The 20012-nt window shown below is 55.7% G+C and overlaps 1 protein-coding gene, 1 long non-coding RNA gene and 1 other non-coding gene across 4 annotated transcripts in view; 2 read left to right on the forward strand and 1 right to left on the reverse strand.

The window, feature by feature from the left end:
• Positions 1-6247, reverse strand: LOC144367949 (uncharacterized). Its single transcript, XR_013427611.1, has 3 exons — positions 6023-6247; positions 2813-4433; positions 1-635 (listed from the first exon to the last, which is right to left on the reverse strand). It is a non-coding gene; the product is annotated as an uncharacterized LOC144367949 (long non-coding RNA).
• Ldlrap1 (low density lipoprotein receptor adaptor protein 1) overlaps positions 5267-20012 on the forward strand; it is a 24089-nt gene continuing 9343 nt past the window's right edge. Inside the window, exons 1-4 of one of the 2 annotated variants that reach the window (XM_078025624.1) lie at positions 5267-5478; positions 14909-15051; positions 15867-15979; positions 17904-18018. In XM_078025624.1, the coding sequence (XP_077881750.1) occupies positions 5391-5478; positions 14909-15051; positions 15867-15979; positions 17904-18018 (459 nt within the window). In that variant the 5' untranslated portion in view covers positions 5267-5390. The remainder of the gene's footprint in view (positions 5479-14908; positions 15052-15866; positions 15980-17903; positions 18019-20012) is intronic. The other variant, XM_005317622.5, reaches the window with a different exon arrangement.
• LOC120891018 (U6 spliceosomal RNA) lies at positions 13921-14022 on the forward strand. The gene has a single exon (XR_005735457.2). It is a non-coding gene; the product is annotated as a U6 spliceosomal RNA (small nuclear RNA).

Here is a 20012-nt window from a genome sequence, read left to right on the forward strand (position 1 = left end):
TTGATCTTAAATAATGAATTCATAATAGTAAAGGAAAATGAATGACTAGAAAAATAAAAATAAAGACTCAACTAAGCCTATTTCTCACTGTAAGATTCAGTCGATATCAAATGACTACGGAGCTGCTCCCGAGTCCTTGGCTCTTACCACCCAGGCTCACTCTGACAGCAATGGCCACCCCGGGAATCCTGCGGAGGCTCCTTTCCCTTCTTTTTGGTTTTTTGGTACCAGGGATGGTACCCAGGGGCGCTCTCCCGCTGAGCTGCATCCTTTGTATTTTATTCTGAGACAGGATCTCACGGCTCTGCCCAGGCTGGCACCAAACTGGCAATTCCCCTGCCCAGGCTCCCGAGTGGCTGGGGTTGCAGGCTGAGCCGCGCAGACTGGCTGCCACAGGCACATTTTCAGGATAAATGCAGGTTCTTCTAGTCAGAGCTAAGTGCCCTTGAACACATACCATTTTAGAGGTGGGGAACCTGCTGCTTAGAAGGTCACACCCCTGGCGAGTCGCAGGGCTGGGACCTGAACCTAGGCGGTCCACCCTGTCCTTCACCAGCCTGGCCTCAGCAGAGCCCCTCTGGCGGCACCCCCAGACCTTGTCTTCCTCTTCCTCTTCTCAGTCCAAGGTCAAGAGCCTGCAATGGGAGGAGAGATGAAGCCGATCTGAGAAGCGGACGTCCTTGCCCAGGGTCCCACTGTGACAGGGTGGCAGAGGGAGCCGGCCCCCGGGTCTCCTGATGCCACCTTGTGCTCATGACCCCTCCCTGCCTGCCTCCGGCTGTCTGTCGGGAGCTCCAGGCCAGACAGTGCTAAGGAGGGGCAGGAAGAGGCAGGGGACTCATCAATTGCTGGCAATTACACGGTGGTTTGTCATTCTTAATCAGCTCCACCATCCAGAGATCTCCCTGTGCCCGCCCAGGCTGGGAGGAGACCACTGCCCGGCCACCAAGCAGGGCAGGCTGCGCGGTGGGGACCGAGGGACCCCTCGGGAACACCAGCCCCACTGGGCACTGCCGTTCCTCCGGCTGCAGAGGCCCCCAGCTGTGAGACACGCTTCGGGAATAGTGGGCTGGACTTCCTGGGTCCCAGGCACTGGTCAGCTCTTCCAGGGGACCCTGGGGTGAAAGACGCTTTCCAGCCCCTGTGCTTGAAGCACGTCTTCTCCTGACAGTGGTTTGCAGGCAGCTGTGACAGTGGGCATCGGGGGTTGGGGAGGAAGCCAACTGGATGTTCTGGACCAAGGCAGGAGCCTGGGAAAACTGGGGAAGCCAAGTGTTTGGGGAAGAGGAAGAGTGAGGCGGTCCTCGCTGCCCACTGAGGGTGCCATCGGGACTCTGGGTGAGGCTGGACGGCCACAGCTCAGACAGGGCCAGGCCGGTTCCAGTCCCCAGAGAGCGTCCTTCCTGGGGGACAGTCGAGGATTAGATGACAGACTACAGAGCCCCTCCCGCCACGCCATCTTCACGCTCATCGGGTCGGGAATGTGAGTTGAGTTTCACAAAAACCGGCAACATTTAGCACACTCCCGGGATACCCGCGGCATCCTAAACCCGTCACAACACTGACTCCTGACGTGCTCTCTCGGGGCCACCCCAGGAGGCGTGATCCCCATCCTCGTCTGCCCGGGCTGCTGTCACAAAGCGGCTTCCAAACAAGAGCAGTCTATTCCTCACAGTGCCGGAGGCTGGGGGTCCCAAGACCGAGGCCCGGCAGGTCCCCGTCTGGGGAGGGTCCTGGTTCACTTCCTGCGAACCTCCCTGGGCAGAAGGGACTGGGGGCTCTCAGGGGTTCCTATAGACTCATCCCCCCCACAAGGGCTCTGCTTTCTTGAGGGTCTCCTCCCAAAGGTGCCAGCTCTTGGGGGTTAGGACTTCAACATGTGAATGTTGCGGGGACCTAAACTTTCAGTCTATTGCATCAGTGTTACATTTTTGAGGAACCAGAGGCCCATGGTATTCAGTGACTTGTCTGAGGCCATGAGGTCATGACACAGGGAGCCCCGCTGTCCCCACCCATGACCCTGTAGAAATGCTGGTAAAGGGGTGATCAGGGGAGCTGGGCGGGTAGGCTGCCCGAGGGGGCCAGGGCTTCCGACCCCCAGCCTCCACTCGGTCTTGGTCTCCCTGCGAGTTCAAGTGCACCTCGAGAGAGAGGGGCTGAGAGCCCACCCAGTCCCGGCACCCACTGTCTCCTGTGAGAGTCCATCAGGGAAGACAAGAGTCAGATGGAAGTTCTGCACTTGATCTTGGTCAAAGGGCCAAGAAACAAAGTAAGACAGAGAGTCGTTGGACTAAACACAGAAGCAGGCGGGACCAAGTGACACAACCCGGTCATCCCAGTGGCCGGGGAGGCTGAGACGGGAGGATGGAGGTTTCAAAGTCAGCCTCAGCAAAAGCGAGGTGCTATGCAATTCAGTGAGGCCTTGTCTCTAAATAAAATACAAAATAGGGCTGGAGATGTGGCTCAGTGGTCGAGTGTCCCTGAGTTCAATCCCCTGTACCAAAAAAAAAAAAAAGGACAGAAGCAGGTGACCAGGGAGTTTCCCCTCCCCCTCTTTATTGCTTTTCTAATTACTAAAGAATTCATGATCATTGTAGAAATGTTTGCAAAGTTGGATCAGGTAAGATTAAAAAAAGGGTGGGATCACCTTAAGGCCTTTTTTAAAATATCCATGTACTTTTAAGATTTCTTTGTTCCCTCCCTGTGGTTAGAAGAATTCTAAGTGGAAGGCCAGGAGACTTGGCTTCTGGTCCTGACTTGCTGTGTGACCTTGGACAAGTCCCTGCCCCTCTCTGGGCCCCAAGCTCCTCACCTGTGAAATGAGGATTTGGGCACAGTGACCGCTGAAGAGGCCCCTCGCAGCTCTGACCTTCTGTTCCTGCTTCTGTTTCTGGGAGTAGCAGAAGGGGCGCTGGCAGGCTGCCCCTCTGCAGGAGACACATGGCTGACAGCTCTCAGCGAGTCACCTCCGGGACGATGCGAAGGCCAGTTGACAGACTTTGTTGCGGGCACAGTGTTCCAAGGCTGCCTGCTTACTGGGCCCATATGGTGCCTCCTGCCAGCCGGACACCACCAGCTGCTCTTGGCTGGTCAGCCTTGGGTGACTGCTTTTCCTCTAGGTGCCAGAAAGTTCTCTGTGATTCTAGGGCCCATATGTCCTGGGAGGGCCCAGCCCTTTGAGAGAGAAGGCAGCCCCGTGGGGTGAATAGTTGGGGGGGGAGGAAGGGAAGAAGGAAGGGGGCTCTGGCTGTGTTCCGACTCCATGTGGGCCCCTTGCTAGGCATCTGGATTCAGAAATGAATCAGAAAATCTTCCTGCCCTTGAAGGAGCAGCCTCTGACGGAGGTGAGAACAGAGACAGGCAGCAGCCGCAGAGCAGAGAGCACAGGACTGTGGGAGCCTGTGGCGAATCCTCGCTCCTAGGCCCCTGGGGGGTGGGAGGCAACCTTGAAGTGGGCTCAGGCCATGACTCTGCTCTTCTGACACCTGAGTGACATCCTGTGGAAGAGATATACTGTCGTCCCTTTTCCAGATGAGGCTCAGAAAGGGGAGTCCCTGATCACCACAAGGACAGTGCTGTTCCAACCCTGGCATCCTACTCATGGGGCCTACAGGCCTGAGTGGGACCCTGGCCTCTGACCCTCAGAGCCCCTCTGAGAGTGTTTCTTTCCCGGGCCCAGGGATCCCAGCTGTCAAGTGGCTCCATTGCAGGCTGCTGGGTCCAGCCGAGTAGCATCCGAGTAGCATCTTTAGGAAATGGTGAAGGACAGAATGGCTGCCAAGGCACCTAGTTTAGACACAGTGGCCATCAGCAGGCCCCTTGTCCAGCTGGGGCGAGCACAGCCTGTGTTCCTCCCGACACAGACAGGTCTGCTGGCTCCTGAGCAGTCACAGAGGCTGCTCTGCCTTGTCTGCAAGAAGCTGGGCAGGGTCTGCGTTCCACAGTGTGATGGGAAGGCCCAGGAGCTTGGCACTGGAATTCTAAAATCCTGGGGTTAGGAGACCAGTGCTTGAGGAATTCTAGAGTCTAGCTTACCCTGGAAGTGCTTCCCAAGAAGTAGGGCAGGGTCTGGGTCAAGGTCATTGTTATGGTTTGGATCTAGAATGACCCCCAAAGGCTCCTGTGTGGAAGGTTTGGTTCCCAATGCAACAACATTCCGAGGTGGGGCTTTGGAAAGGGTTTGGATCAAGAGGGCTCTGATCTCATCAACCCACTCACTGCGGGGCTCATCATCGAACAGACGATTAGGAGGTGGTGGAAACTGCTGGAAGTGGGGCCTGGGTGGAGGAATTCGGTCGCTGGGGGAGTGTCTTGGTCCCTTCTTCACTCTTTTGTCTTCCCAGCTGCCATGAGGTGAGCAGCTCTGCTCCAAGTGCTCCTGGCCACGATGTTCTGCCTTATCGAAGGCTCAAAGTGGTGGGGTCTCAGTTATTCTGTCACAGTGATGAAAAGATAACACAGCCAGTAAATAGGCAGGCACCCACCTGTTGGAAGGATCACATTTCATTTTACAGATAAGAGTAAGATCCAGGGGCTGGGGATGTGGCTCAAGTGGTAGCAGGAGCACCACATAAAAATAAAATGAAGATGTTGTGTCCATCTAAAAATAAATAAATAAATATTTTTTTTTTAAAAAGAGTAAGATCCAGAAGGGGGAAGACCTGCCTGGAGTCCCGCAGCAAGTCCCTGTGGGAGGTTAAGGCCTCTTTCCCCAACACCTCAGGGTAGAACACACCATCTCTGAGACTACCTTGGAATGGGGTGGGCAGGGGGCAGCTCAGAGTGCCAGCAGGTACCTGAGAGTAACCTCGTGCTATGTGGATCAGTAAGGAGCCCAGAGGTTGCGCTCAGGGTCCACTTTCAAGATGCACCCCTTTTCGGCAAACTTCTACTGCCTTCGAAGCCTCCCCCACCCTGGACATCCCTTTTTCTCATTCCTGAGCTTTTCACCGCTCGGGACCTCAAATTCCTGATTTGTAAAATGGTCTGCAAAGCACCTTTCAGAAGCTGTCTAGAATCCTAGGCCCTGGCCTCCCGCGGCGGGAAGGGGCTCTGGGACCCTCAGTCCGCTACGGGCGACCGGGGATGGGAGAAAAGGTGGGCGTCCAGCTTTCAGCGCTGGTCTCTGCCTGGACGCCTCCGGGACCGCCCACCTTGGAATCCCTAGCACAGTCAGGCCGAGGCGGGGCGAGTCTGGCACAGGGGCGTGTCCGTGGGCGTGTCCATGGGCGTGTCAGATAGGCCTCGCCCCGCCCCTGGACGTAGCCGCGGAGCTCGCGCCGGGGAGTGGAAGGAGGGAGGGAGGAGCGCGCCGACCGCGCGCCGCCTGGCCGGGCGGAAAGTTTCTCCTGACAGAGTTTTGGCGGCGGCGCCGGCGGCCGGAGCGGGCCATGGACGCGCTCAAGTCCGCGGGGCGGGCGCTGATCCGGAGCCCCAGCCTGGCCAAGCAGAGCTGGGGGGGCGGCGGCCGGCACCGCAGTGAGTGTGTGCGCGCCCGTCGGGCCGGGTCGGGCGAGGGTCGGGCCAGGCGCTCGGGGCCTCCCGCGGGCGCCCGGAGTCGGGCCAAGTTGGCGGAGAGGCGGGGCCTTCCCCGCGCTCGCGTCCCGTCGCGGCCTTCCCGGCCCCGCGGGGTTGGGGTCGCCCGGGGTCAGGTCGTGCTCCCACTCCCCACCCCCGCTCTTGGCGGCGGGGAGGAGGGCGGAGCTGGGGAGGAGACCGAGCTGGGGGTCTCCAGGTGCCGGGGGAGGGAGGTGCAGGTAGGAGAGGCCTGGGCGACCCCGGGCAGCTCCCGCCCCACCGTCCTGGGCTGCCCGCGGGAGGCAGGAGCTCAGCATCAGCCCCCCGGGGGACGAGGGGCGCGGGCGAGCGCCTGGGAAGATGCCCCATCCCCACGCCTCTGCTGCCCTGCGGGGACGTGCGGCGGGCGGAGCCCACTAGCCCCTCCACCAACCGGATTCCGGCCTACGGGGTCATCTTTGAACTCCTGGGCCTCAGGTGTGAGCCCGAGGTCACAGGTACCTACCTATTTGTTGGGAGACCCCCCTGGAGTGCCTGAAGAGGCCCCCGCCGCGGGCGACCTGGACCTAAAGCCAGATCCAGGTGGCCAGGCTGGCGGCCAGGCTATATTTGAAACCTGTTTTCTCTCGCACCTTCCCCCAGAGTCTAACGAAATCCCTGGGCTCCCAGGCAAAAGGCAGACAGACGCCCTGCCACCTCTCCTGGGGGAATCTGGGAGGCTGGGAGGAGCTCACCCAGGCCCCCCTTCCTGTCCTCTAGGCTCCGGTTACTCTCTGGGAGTCTGTCACCTGGCACCTTCCCCTGGGGCCTCAGAAACCTAGCCCAGGTCCCTCCTTTTCTGCGAGTTGTTTGCCCAAGTTCACACAGGCCTTCCGGGCTGATGTTTAGCCAGATCGAAGGATCCCTGCATACCCATATCCCCACCTGCCACCCACCTAGGGCCATCCTCTGCCCCGATCAGGAAACAGCACAGCCACCCCCACCCCTCCTTGCCTTTCAGGGCTCCGCCAGGGGAGCCCGAGTTCCCTAGTCCCTGGAGCGCCAGCGTGTCTGGGCCTAGGGAGTCCGCCCTGCCCCTCCTCTTGCCCCGATCTGCTGCTCCAGACTGGCATTGGGAACGTGGGCTGGGTCCTGCTGGTGGGGGTGGGGTCAGAGACCCGTTAGGGCCAGGCCGGGCATGTACCATCTCCCACACTTACTGGCTCCCAGAATAGTCCTTTATGAGAAAGCGTTCAGTGGAGAAACCCTGTCGATTTTCTCTAGGGTGAGCCTGGAAGCTCCCTGGGGCAGTGGTTCTCAAGGGAAGGGAGCCTAGAAGCACTGCCCAATCTGGGGAGAGGAAGAAGTAGCCACTTTGGGTGGTGGAAAAGAGTGTCTTTGGTGTGCTCCAATTGAGGACAAGTCATTTGTCCTTAATGATCCTCAGTTTCTTTGCTTGCAAAATGGGGTTAAAAAAATTTTTACCTGGCAGAGTGTTATAGGAAAATTGGTTTATAATGCTCCCTTCTGATCCACCCCTCTCCCCTTCTCCTGTCTGTATAGACCTTCAACATGATTCTTACTCTGATGGACCAGGTTTGGGGGGCTTAGAGCCTTTTTATACCTTGAGGCAAAGCTGAGGAGCACCCCTTCCCTCCCCCACCTCCCACAAGTTCAGAGCTCAGACCCTGTTGTCCCAGTGCCTTCTATACCCTGAATGAGCTTACCCAGAGCCCCACCTGTCCCTCATTATTAATTCTCAATTTCCCATCTGTAAATTGCAAATAAGAGAAATATCTGCCTCAGGCTTTTTGTGGGGTTTCATCAGTGTGTTTTGCCCAGTACAAAGGAATAATTCAATAGGTGGTAACTAAGGCTTTGGTCACTGTGTTTTACAAAGTATTTTGCTGCTTGTACCTCATTTGCTCCTATAATCAAAGCAGGGGATTCTTATCAGACCCATTTTAGAGATAAAGGAACTGAGAAGTGGAGTTGCTGGCCCCAGGCAGAGCTTCCAATGACAGAACTCCAAATCCCCAGCCAGGATCTATCTATGTGCTGGGGATCTTACCAGTGTGGCCTCTGGCCATGAAGAACCTCAGTGGCAGGTCCCACCCCAGGTTGGGCTGGCAGCCCCTGAAAACATTTGTGACCCACAGGTTGGAGATGTGACTAGGGGAGATGCTAGAGTACCCTTGCTTAGGGGTGTGACCCAACCAAGCCTTGGGCCTAGCCTTTGAGATCTGAGGCCTGTGGCTGAGTTTTGAGGCCAGACTGATGTCACTGGAGTTACGTAGGCCTGCCCCTCGCTTCTCAGGTCTTCAGCTGGGATTTCCACGATCGTTCTTTTTGTTTGTAGAGAAACTGAAGCACAGGACTGGCTGCAACATGCCTGATGTCACACAGGAAAGCCAATATCCTAAGGCTTCTGGGTTCTGAGGCTCACAGCTTCTCTCTCCAGGTGTCCTGACCTGGAGGGGTTCTCTCCCTCTCCCACATGTGGCTTCTTCCCATCTCTTAGGGAACCATAAATATTTTATCTTATTCCCTGGTCAAGGATTTTCCTTTCGTTCAACTGCCTGGAAAGATGGCTCACTGTGGCCGCTCAGTATCCTTCTTCCAAAGGAATTGGGGTCATTTGACCCTTGGGCTCCTTTGAGAGTTGTGCTAACCTGTCAGGGAAGCAAAAGAGGAAGGATAAATATGATACCATCATGATACCAGTTCATGATGGTAGGTGGGGGAGGGAGGCATCTGTTCATATGTATTTATGAGATATAAATAGGATGAATAAACTGCCAAACCCTAATACCTGTTGGGCACTGAGAGGCTATGGGGACCTGGGGACTGGTCGCTGCTCTTCTGGTAGTCCTCACAGTGTGGTGGAGGAGGTAGAGAAAGGGACTGGACCGTAGAGGGTAGCGATGCTGTGGATAAAGGCAAAGCAGGCTGTAAAAGCGACTGCATGGCTCTGCAGATTGGGCGGTGGTGTCTTTGAGTTCTTCTGAAAGTAGATACCAAGACAAGGATCTGAGTGCAAGTTCTGTATTTGAGAAGCGATCCCAGTGAATATTGTCAGGACAAGTGAGAAGGGAAGGGGGTCCAAAAAGTGGGTATCCTGAAGCAGATGACCACTGTGGGCCACTGGAGCTTAATCCCTGGGGAACTCTGGGAGCCAGGTAGAATGTGCTGCTCAGGGTTGTTCCTTTTTTTTGGTACTGGGGATTGAACCTGAACTGAGCTACATGCCCAGCCCTTATTTTTTTATTTTAAGACAGGGTCTTACTAAGTTGCTGAGGCTGGCCTTAAACTTGCGATCCTCCATGCTTCAGTCTTTGAGTCATTGGGATTATAGACATATGCCACCATGCCTTCCCTTTGAGGGACCCTGATCAGCAGTTGTAGCTGGAGGGTTGCAGTGTGCAGGGGACTGGCCCTCCAAAGCCAGTGAGCCCGCAGGCAGGGTAGGAGGTGTTGGTAGACCAACATGAATGGAGGGCCCCTGACAGTATCACCTCTCTGGGGAAGTAACTTGGGCAATACTCGTGAATCCAATAGGGAAGAATCTGGGATGCACCTTCTAGGCACTGGGAATAGCAAGTGGCAGGGGATGTTTGACTTGGGGGCTGGGACTCTGCTCCTCCCAGATCTGGCCGCTGAGGGAGGGACATGAGGGAGTCAGAGGTTATCTACTGCCCACTGAGGGTCACATGCTTCTTTTTAGCAGCCCTGCAGGGCAGCAGGCCCAGGCCCTGCTGGAGTGACCCTGAGCAGGGCTCTGCATGGCCGCTGCCTTGCCAGCAGGAGCAAGTGTCAGTTTGAGTCCCAGTGTTGTCAGCTGTCAGCCCTGCGCACTCCTGCGCTGCTGTACCTGTGAAGTGGGATTGCCAACCTGTCTGTGGTGCTCTTAGAAAATACTCTGCATGGTCACGCACACAGTAAAGCCCTTTGCACCTGACATTGGTAGTGACAGTAGCTTGTACTCTGGTTCTTGGTGTGTGTCACACAGGGTAGTGGGGGAACTTGCTTCATCCTCATGACAGCCCCTGGGGTAGGTAGTATTATTGTCCCCGTGTAAAGGGGGGAGGCTGGGTGGCCTGCTGCCCTCCTGCAGAGCGTGTTTTTCTCTTGCAGTGTGTGTAGATGTTCAGGAAACGGAGCTGCTGCAGTGATCACTGTTAAGTTAGTAAGTCTCGCTAGCTTTCTGACTTCTGAAATTAGCCTACACTCTCACCTCTGAAAGCTCCTTCAGATGATGCTCCCAGAGGGCTGAGCATATTTGACAGGTAGAGACACTGCAGCCCAGAGAAGCAGCCATACTCCTGTTAGGGCAGAGCTTGGGTCCCCTCCTGAGATATTGTCACTCTGTGGCTTCTAGGCCCCTGCTTTGGCTGAGACTTGGATGTCCCAGACACCATCCTACTGGGTCTCCTGGGGCAGCACAAGGGGGACAGGTATGCCCTGCCTGTCCCTAACTCCTGGGTAAGGACCTTCATGAGGAAAGAGCACATGGTCACAGCTGAAGTTAGACTGGGCGTATGGTCTGTCCCAGCTAACTATGGCAGCAGGTCATCTGTAAAATTGCACAGTTAAAATAGCATAGTCATTACCCACCACAGGGCGCAAAATAACCGGACCGGAACTGGCCTGCGGACTCAGGGAGCCTCTGGGAGCTTCCCCTGGAGTCCTGGGCTCCTTCTGAGAGCATGTGGCCTTGAGCCGGATGCTGTGAGTGGATCCTGTTTGAGGTGATGACCGGTGAGCAGGACGAGGGTGGTGAGAAACTCCGTGGGTCTGTCGGTACCGAGGCCCGGTGCTGCTGGCTGCAGAGGGGAAGATGTGGGCTCCAAAGATCTCACATCTCACAAGAAGAGCCATGTGCACAGGAAGACCAGAGAGGAACCAGGCCTCTCAGAGGAAAGGGAGGACCAGTGACAGGAATGGGGACAAGGCAAAGCAGGACAAGATTGGATGGCACTGCTGGTCAGGGCACCCCTGCTGCATACCAGGTCCTGGGAGGGCGGATGTGGATGGTGGGTCCTTTGAGGTGAAAACACAAGCAGGCAGCTCCTTGGCAGTGGGGGTGTGGCTGTGGAGGAGGTGGAGGCGGAGCACCTGCCACTGGCTGGCCCTGGCTGAGTGCAGTTTACAAGCTCATTATCTCAGTTTATTATCCAAGGATCAGCGCATGCCTGCAATCCCAGCATCCCAGGAGGTTGAGGTAGGATGGTCACAAGTTTGAAGCCAGCACTTAATAAGACTATTCCCCCCCACAAACAAAAAAACAGGGCTGGTGATATGGCTCAGTTGGTAGAGGGCCCCTAGGTTCAATCCCTAGTATCTACCCCCGTCACACACGTGAAAGAAAACAAGATAGCCCCTTACACTAGGAACTGTTGCTTCCCGTTTTACAGATGAGAAAACTGAGGCTCACTCCACAAAGCACCAGAACTGGAATGGTAGGACTAAGGCTCTTGCTCCTAACCACTGGGCTGTGCTGCCTCAGAGCTTCCTGGAAGAGCCTGGATGAATGGGGTTTGAATCAAGTGAAGGGAAGAAAACATTTTAGATATAACTATTTGAACAGAAGCTCAAAAGTTAGAAAGTAGTGTTGCCTTATGAGGAGGCAGTTCTGCACAGTTGGAGCTGCTGGGGTCTCTGTGTGTGTTGTGGGAAAAGAGATGGGAACAGTCGTTGTGGGGCTTGGGTGTAGGGGTCTGGGGCCCCCTCCCCTGCCCCCACTTGCTATAACTTCAAACGGGTACTGTCCCTCTCTGGGCCTCAGTTGCATCATCTGTCAAGCAAGGTGTGGAGACCTGGGGCCTCTGAGGCCAGGGAGTAGCAGCCACTTTACGAGGAGGGAGTAGAATATGGAAGGGTCAGTCCAGGAAGGGAGGAATGCAGAAAAATGGCAAGCATTTTTCAGAGGTCAAGGAGGACAGGGGAATGTTTTGACAGCAAAGAGATCACCAGTGACCTTGGCAAGCTTTGGCCCTTTGGAATGGAGGGATGGGAAGTGGCTTTGGAAAGGGGCCAGAAAAAGGCTGAGCCACAGGAAATGAGAGAGTGGGGTCACAAAAATAGGGGAGGAAGGATGTTTGCTTTAGGGCAGGAATGGATAATGAATGAACAAGGCCAGCCCTGATTGATTGGTGTGGCCTGCCTTGGGGCCCTGTTTTGAAACTGAGGGAAATCAAGCTGCCGTCAGTTAGCAATGTCTGCCAAGGACACAGGCACTGGGCAGTGCAGCTCTGCCTGTGCCATCCTTAGATGGGCTCAGGTCCAAAGTGGTCTTGGTATCTTGGCCCACAGAAAGGAAGCCACTAGTGTTAGGAATACCCAGTCCAGGTGGAGCAAATACCTCCAGCTATAAGAATCTCTCTCTCTCCCTGACCCGCTCCTAGAGGTAAGGCAGCTGGCCTCAGGGACAGATGGTCTATCCAGTGATCAGGAGCTTGGGTTTTAGAGCCAGAGTCCTTGGAGCCTGAGTTTCCTTGTCTGTGAAATTGGAGTGAAAGAATGCTTGCTTGGAGGGTAGCTTTTTATTATTCTTTTTCTTTTTCTTTCTTTTTTTGGTGGTGCTGGGGACCTTGTGCATGCGAGGCAAGCACTCTACCAACTGAGCTATCATCGCAGCCCCGGCTTTGATTATTCATCTTTATCAACACGGTAGCTCTGATTCACCCCAGAGATGATGTTGTTAGTCTTGGCTTCCTTGAGAGCAGGGCCTGAATTGTACCATCATCTGACGTCGTACCAGGGACACACCAAGAAGAACTTTCTGCTGCTTTTTTGGAGGATCAAATGGATTAGGCTTCTGGCAGATGGGACAGAGGATGGGGTTACTTTGGGCTTTAGGGTCATCTCAGTGAGGACCAGGCCTCATATTAGGGTAGAGGCCCAGGAGGGAAGGCTCATGGGCAGTGCATCAGGCCAGAGCTGGGGATGAGGTCTTCCAGGTTGTTCTCTTACCCAGCAAATGTGGGGTGCTAGCTGCATGCCAGTTCTGGGTCAGCTAGCAAATCCCTGCTCACCAGGATCTCGGGAGGGATAACACGAGGCCCCCATATGACCTCCCCACCCCAGCACACACACGCACGCACACACACACTCCCTCTCAGACGAGGAAATAACCTCCGAGGGGGACAGTGGCTTGCTCAACCCAAATCCAGAGGAGTGTGAGTGCAGTCTCCTGACTGTAGAGGAGGGGGACAGCCCTCGGACCTTGTAGTGCTGAGATAGGTGCTAGGAGGGGCCGTGGGAGACAGACTGCGCAGGGGGCCTGGTGGTGCGCCCTGGGCCCAGGACTCTACTCCCGACAGTCCAGCAACACCAGAGCCCGGCTGAACCTCGTGGGGAGACCCATGACCCTGCCAGGGCTCAGCTGCCCTGGAGCCCCTGTTGCCAGAGCTAAACTTGCCTCCTGTGGCTGAGCATCAGTGCTGGCGAGGAGGCCCAGGAGGAGGCAGTGTGGGCACAGACTTCTCCCAGACCCCGTCCAGAGAATGGCCTAAGGAGGCTGGCTACCTCTCTGGTGGCCCCTAGAAGCTGGTTCCTGTGTGGATCCTGCTGTGTCCTCAGCAAGACTGTGTGTGCTTCTGAGGAGTTTCTCATCTGTAGAATGGGTATGGTTGGCGTGAACACCTCCCCCAAGGCAGCATCTGCGTGGGCTGATAAGGACAGACAGGGCCCTACAGGTGAGGGGCTAGCGTTCATCCTGGGGCCTGGGGACCTTCGTACTGCTTCCTTACTGTGCTTCCCTCCCAGGGATGGATGCCGGGCCTGAGCTCCACCGAGGAACCTGGGACCGGCAAAGCCTCCCATGCGGGCTGCGCCTCCCCCGTGTCTCTGCCTCCAAAGGGCCCTTTCCTGAGGGGTGGGGCTGTCTCCAGCCCTCCCTCCTGCTCTATGTCCCTATCGAGTGACGGACTCATCCCTCATTTCCCAGCCTTCCTGACGTTAGTCTTCATCCAGAGTTCTCAGAGGACCCTTCCCATGTAGCCTGCTCTGCCATTACTGACACCCTCAGAGGAGGGCATTATCAGTCTCAAAGGGGATGGGGGCCTCTTCTGAGAATGGGTTGGGGGGAGCAGGCAGCAAAGCTGGAACTTGAACCAGGTCTGCCAGAATGATAAGGTGACATCGCCCAGAGATCCTTGAGCTGCTGCCTCTGCTGCCGCCCTCCCCCAACTCTTCGTCCTCCCCAACCCTTTGCCCTCCCCAACCCTTGGGTCTCGGGTGCAGGCAGAGTGAGGCAGTTCAGGCTGGGCCACGGTGGCCACCCGGGGCCTCATTCCTCTGCTATGGTGTGTGACTTTTGTCTCATGTCTCTTCCCCTCCATTCTGCCTCCTGACTGTAGTGAGGGCTCATACCCACCTCACCAAGGCTGCAGCAAGAGAAGGGGCAGAAGTTAGCACTGGCGTTCGCTTCCGCAGCATTGATGGTAAAATTGGAATGAAACAGAGAAGAGTAGCATAGCCCAGTGCAAGGGTGACAGGCAAATTCCCTAAGTGCTCCATATTTTTGACTACCTGTGGCACCCACAGGGCTGCCAACCAGGTGGCATCAAATTTTTAACATTTTGACCAGTCTCAAAGACCAAAAAAGTGAGCTCCATAAGTTAAAGAAGCCTGACACAAAAGGCCCCTCGCTGAGTCTGTTTGCATGAAATGTCTAGAAAAGGCAAATCTTGAAACAGAAGGATTTGACACCAAAGGTCCCCAAAACCTTGAGACAGAAAGTAGCCTGGCAGCTTCCTACTTCTGGGGTGGAAAGAGAGAAACAGGTGGAGGCACCTTGGGGATGACGAAAGTGTATGGGAACTGGGTTGTGATGACAGGTGCTCCACTTGTAAGTTTACCAAATATTACTGAATTGTCCCCTTAAAACAGATGAATTTTATGACATGTGAATTGTGCTTTAATAACATTTTAAAAATATTTTTAATTGTAGATGGACACAATACCTGCATTATTTATTTATTTATTTTTATGTGGTGCCACACATGTGCTGGGCAAGTGCTCTACTGCTGAGCCACCACCCAGCCCCAATAATAATGTCTTTTAAAAGTAAAAAAAAATGGATTTTTTCACTTGGGGAAGAAGAAAAAAAAAGAAGCGTTGAAGTTGAGTTTGGCTGGGGACTTGGACACGTGGCCAAGTCGGCCCCGGCACTGACTGGCTCTGTGGGCTTGTGTGGCAGCCTCCTGGGCCCCGGCATCGTTGTCTGCAGTGGCTGTGATAAAAGACCTGCTCGTGGGCTCTTTGAGAATTCGTGGGGGCAGTTTGTGGAAAGCTGCTTATCAGTGCTGGGTGTGTTCTAGAAACTGTTCTTCATGGATAGTAAAAATGGTGGCAGGGGCACCACAGTGTTCCTTCCTGGTTTTCTGAGGGCCTCCCTGTCCTACCCCAGAGCTGCCTGAGAACTGGACGGACACCCGGGAGACGCTGCTGGAGGGCATGCTCTTCAGCCTCAAGTACCTGGGCATGACACTGGTGGAGCGGCCCAAAGGCGAGGAGCTGTCAGCCGCTGCTGTCAAGAGGATCGTGGCCACTGTAAGTGCCCTGGGGAGGGGGGCAGGTGCTACAGCCAGGGCCAGCTTCTTCCCAGCTGCCCCTTTTCCCCAGCTCATGACCTCAGTGGGATGTCTGAGCCTGGCCCTGCCCTGGAGTCTTAGTGTGTCAGCTTCGTGTGTCAGGCCTCACATGGAGGAGATCCACTGGGCTTGGGTCAGGGTCAGTGTCCTCCTGTCCAGCCAACATGTGTGTGGCTACTTTCAGTCTCAACTCCATGGCTCAGCCTCCTTGCCTGAGTTTTGGTGGCTTACCGGTGTTGGGGAGGTGGGGAGGTTGCTGTCATTTGACCATGTGCACAGTGGCCTGAGAGAGTGTAGCCCACGAGGGACCAGATTGGCCCCTCCCAGCTCCTAGTGAGTATGGCCCTTTAATCCACTTTCCTTAGTGACCTCGACCCTGTGGCTCAGGTGCTGGCAGGGGTGGTGGGTGGAGCACTTCCACGTCATCCTGCTGGTGGAGATAGCCGTCTGGCATCCCTCCCAGCTGTGTGCCCTTGGACCAGTCCCTCACCCTCTGAGTTCACTTCCTCCTGGGAGGGAAGGACGAGAGTCCACCCTGCTGCCTGTGAGGTCCAGTCTTGGCAGGCTGAGGGTGCTGGTGAACGGCAGCAGTCGTTATCCTGTTTTTATTGCAGGAGGAGCTGGCTGAGCACCCTCCCCGTGGCACTGACCTGAGCCGAGGCCTCACGCAGGCCCTGCCTGTGGGCCTGGGGCAGTTAGGCGCAGCCGCGAGGCAGGGCCCCATGTAAACAGGCAGCTCCTGACCTACCTCTGCCTTCCTTCTCCCTTCCCCAGGCCAAGGCCAGTGGGAAGAAGCTGCAGAAGGTGACTCTCAAAGTGTCACCCCGGGGCATTATCCTGACTGACAACCTCACCAATCAGCTCATTGAGAACGTGTCCATTTACAGGTAAGCTGCACGGGGGTGGCCCATGTCACTGCCTCTTGGGGTGGTGCACCGAGTGGTCTAGCTGAGTCCAGGCTCTGTTGCTTTCTGTCACAGTGATGATGGAGTCTTCGTGTCCTCATCTGTTAGATGGGATGGGAGCAGGTCCTACCTCCCTGAGCTCTAACAGAATGCTCCCACATAGCACCCAGCTCACAGCTAGTCTTCCACTAAGGTGCAGTTGCCTGGCCCTGTGCGTCCACCTCAACCTGTGCAGTGCCAACTCGGCCTGGAGCACAGAGCTACAGACTCCCTGCCTCTTACACCGCAAATGCAGTAGCTCAGCCCTGGGCAACTGGCCGGGCATTCCAGAGGGTCATCCAGGATCTGCACCACAGTGTGTAGATGGTCCCTCTGAGGCTCTCTTGTCCCACAGAGGCAGGGTTTAGCCCTTGGAGCCTCAGGCTGCCTCCACTCCTCTCTTGGCTGGTCACCTGTAGAACTTACGAACTAGAAGGGGTCCCAGTCCATTCTACAGAGGGAGAAAGTGAGGCCCAGAGAGGGAATGGCCTCTGCTACAGTGAGGTGGTACCTGGACAGGGACCAGGCTAGAGCTCTGTCCAGCAGGCCCCCATCTGCCAGGCCTCCTTCCACTTTCTTGCTTTGTCCCCAGGCAGCTGGCTCAGCTGGCTGCAGCCTGGGCCAGCGTGGGGGGCACATGTGCTGGGGTCAAAGTGTTGAGCAGATGCCTTTTCTCACCTTGCTGATGCCACCAGCCTGTCTTTCCAAGGACCTGCTCTGCTGATGTCTGTGCCAGATGAGGGATGTGACTCACGCTTTGTCCTCTAGGAGCTCCCAGTCTAGGAGGGCCAGGAGGGGAGGAAATAGGAGACAGAGTGTTGGGGTGGGGGCAACAGAAGAGGAAGGGCTTGCCTGGGGAAATCTGGGAATACCTCTCAGGGGAGGTGACACCCTGCTGGGGCTTGAAGAATCGCAAGATCTGGCCAACTGATTCCAAGGACCCAGGGCCATTTGGGCAAGAGGCTGGATCCCTAGAAATAAGAGGCAGCTGGGGATGTGCACCCCTTCTGTCCACCTGCAGGCCTTCAGCACTGCCACAGGAGTGGTATCATTGAAGCTTGAAGCTGGGGCCTCTTGGCTCCTGGGCTGTCAGCTCCTCCCCTGGTCACGATTCCTAGGACTGGAGGAGTGGGGGAATCCAGCAGAGAGGACCAGCAGATGAGGGCTGGGGAAGCAGGAGGGTGTTCCCTGCAGAACGAGTTGCGAGTTGTGGAATCTCCACCCATACCCACTGGGGATCCTGTCACCATCTTCACATGCCCAACCCTAGTTCTAGGTCCCCACCCTTGGCAGCAGCTCCAGAAGATATGCTGCTCCTGATCCCAGCCACCCTGGGGGACATGGGCTGGAGTTCCCCTGATGACCTGGCAGGGGAGGCTGGGTGACGGGCAGAAGGAGCAGGGCGGTGTCTCTACCGCCAGTTAGAACAGACCTTTCAGGGACGACTCTGGAATCCCACAGGTGAGTTTAGGTCCCAGCTCTGCCACCAGCCCTGTTGTCCCAGACCTTGAGCCTCAGTTTTTCCATCTCCAAGGGAAGCTCTGAGAATGAAGCAAGGCTCTGTCTGGAAAGCTTTGATCCGTTGCCTGGGGAGCAGTTGGGCATCGGCTCCTACTATTTTGGAGTGTGGGGAGGAAGGAGGTGGCTTCCTCTGGTCTTTACCCCCAGTTCCTGTGCCTGGCCTGGGTCCTTCTCCCACAGAAGGTGCAGGATGCCAGGCCTGGAGGCCAAGGCTGAATCTACAGTCCGGCCTTGGAGAAGAGGGGTAGTAGGCTCTTTGAACTCAGGGGAGATGCCCTATGTACAGCACATCCAAGCTGTGGTCAGGCCCTGTTGGGTCTGGTGACACTTCCCACTTGCCTTTCAGGATCTCCTACTGTACGGCAGACAAGATGCACGACAAAGTCTTCGCATACATTGCGCAGAGCCAGCACAGCGAGAACCTCGAGTGCCATGCCTTCCTCTGCACCAAGCGGAAAATGGTCAGTGGGGAGCTGGGACTGCTCTTGGGAGGAGGCAAGACCCAAAGGTGAAAGTCCATTAACAATGGACGCAACCCTGGGGAATCTCAAGTGGCTGCTGAGAGCCAATGGCATTGTGCAGGCTTGTAGTCAGCGGCGCCCCACAGGACAGCCTGGTTGTGTCCAGTGACTCGCCTTTGTGCAGGAAGTACCTGGGCCGCTTCCTCTCTGTAACAAGATTTGTTAGGTGTGAGATTACCAGAGGCCACTGCAGCCTGCAGGGTGCAGACCTGGGAGGGCTTAGGCCCAGGAGATGAGAGGTCAGTGCCCAGCTCCTGGGATGGACCCCTCAGGGGACTGTACTTGCTGTGACCAGCCCAGGGAGGGAGAGGCTTCATCACCCTCCGCATGCTCATTTTAGTGCCTGGCTTTAAGGGTTTTCTTGTTTGACCTTCAGGACACTCTGCTCTGGGACACTGTTGTTCGCTGTTGTTTTTCTTTGAGATTTATAATGAAACACCCTCGGAGCCCAGCTGTCTTGCTGAAGATGACGGCCACCAAGAGCAGAGGCACTTGAACCCACATTCCTTCCCCTCTGTGCAGCTGGGAGGGCTGCGAGCTTCCGTCCCATTTCCAGGCTGACCCTGACACATCTAGCTGGATGGGTGGATGAGAGACCTCGGTGGTCTTGGGCATTTGTCTTGAATTTGGGAACATGGAGCTGGGACAGGTCAGCCTTTGGCATCGTGGCTTTGTGTCTGCGGCCCTGTGATTGGAGCATCTTCTCTGTAAAGAGATTCCCACATCTGCTGATTCAGTGTCAGCTTCAGTTGACCTCCATCACTGCCAAGAGCCTGGTCCCCAGTCCCCATGGCTCTCCCTTCCCTGTGTAAAAGGACCTGTGGAGGACATCAGAGCGGTGGGCCTGGCTTCCTGCGGCCCACCTGCTCTAGGTACTGTGTGTTTCCTATGACGCTGTAACGAGTGACCACAGACTTAGTGGCTTAAAGCCAGACATGTTTGTCCTCTCACAGTTCCGGGGGTCAGAGAGCTGAGGTGGGTCAGCAGGTTGTGTTTCTCCCAGAGGCTCCAGTGGGGACTGTTTCCTGACCTTTTCTTCCTTCCAGAGGTCACGTGCAATCCTGTGTTCGAGGCCCTGTCCCCCACCTTCAGGGCCTGAGCAGGTCAACCCCCAGTCTTGCTTCTGTCGTCACCTTGCTGTTTCTTTCTCTGGCTCTCCTGACCCCACTCGAGGCCCTGTTGACATTGGGCCCACTAGGTAATCCAGGATAATCTCCACATCGCAAGGTCCTTGACTTAATCCCGCCTGCAAAGCCCTTTTGCCATATACGGTAACATTCACAGGTTCCAGGGATTAGGACAGGGACATCTGTGGTGCCCAGATTCAGCCTACCACAAAGGATCATGGAAGACACATAGTAGGAGACAGACAAGAAGTCTTCTAATGGCTGATGTGCTGTGTGGCCTTTGATAAGATCCTGCCCTTCTCTGGGCTGTTATTTATCAACAGAATGAAGAGATTACCTCAGTGATTTTTTTTTTTTTTTTTTTTTGGTACTGGAGATTGAACCCAGGGGTGCTTAACCTCTGAGCTGCATCCCCAGCCCTTTTTATTTTTCATCTAGAGACAGGGTCTCACCGAGTTGCTTAGGACCTTACTAAATTGCTGAGGCTGGCCTTGAACTCACAATCCTCCTGCCTCAGCCTCCTGAGTCTGGGATTACAGGCCTGTACCGCTGTGCTGATTTTGCCCCCTTGTTTCTTGCAGACTCTGTGGGACTGGGCACTCACCTGGGGTCTTGTGATACCGCAGGCTCCTGAACTGCGGTGGCTGAACTTCTCCAGTGGCAGCCTTGTTCCCTAGACAGTGACTCTTGGTGTTGGTAGTTATGAAGCCACATGGACTTAAAATACGGGCTCATTTTGTCCCATTGTCCGCCTCTTCCTCCTACTGACTAGAGTATGTCCTGGGCAGCGAGCCCACAGCTCCTGCT

This window comes from Ictidomys tridecemlineatus, chromosome 11 (assembly GCF_052094955.1).
Source record: "Ictidomys tridecemlineatus isolate mIctTri1 chromosome 11, mIctTri1.hap1, whole genome shotgun sequence".
Lineage (NCBI taxonomy): Eukaryota > Metazoa > Chordata > Mammalia > Rodentia > Sciuridae > Ictidomys > Ictidomys tridecemlineatus.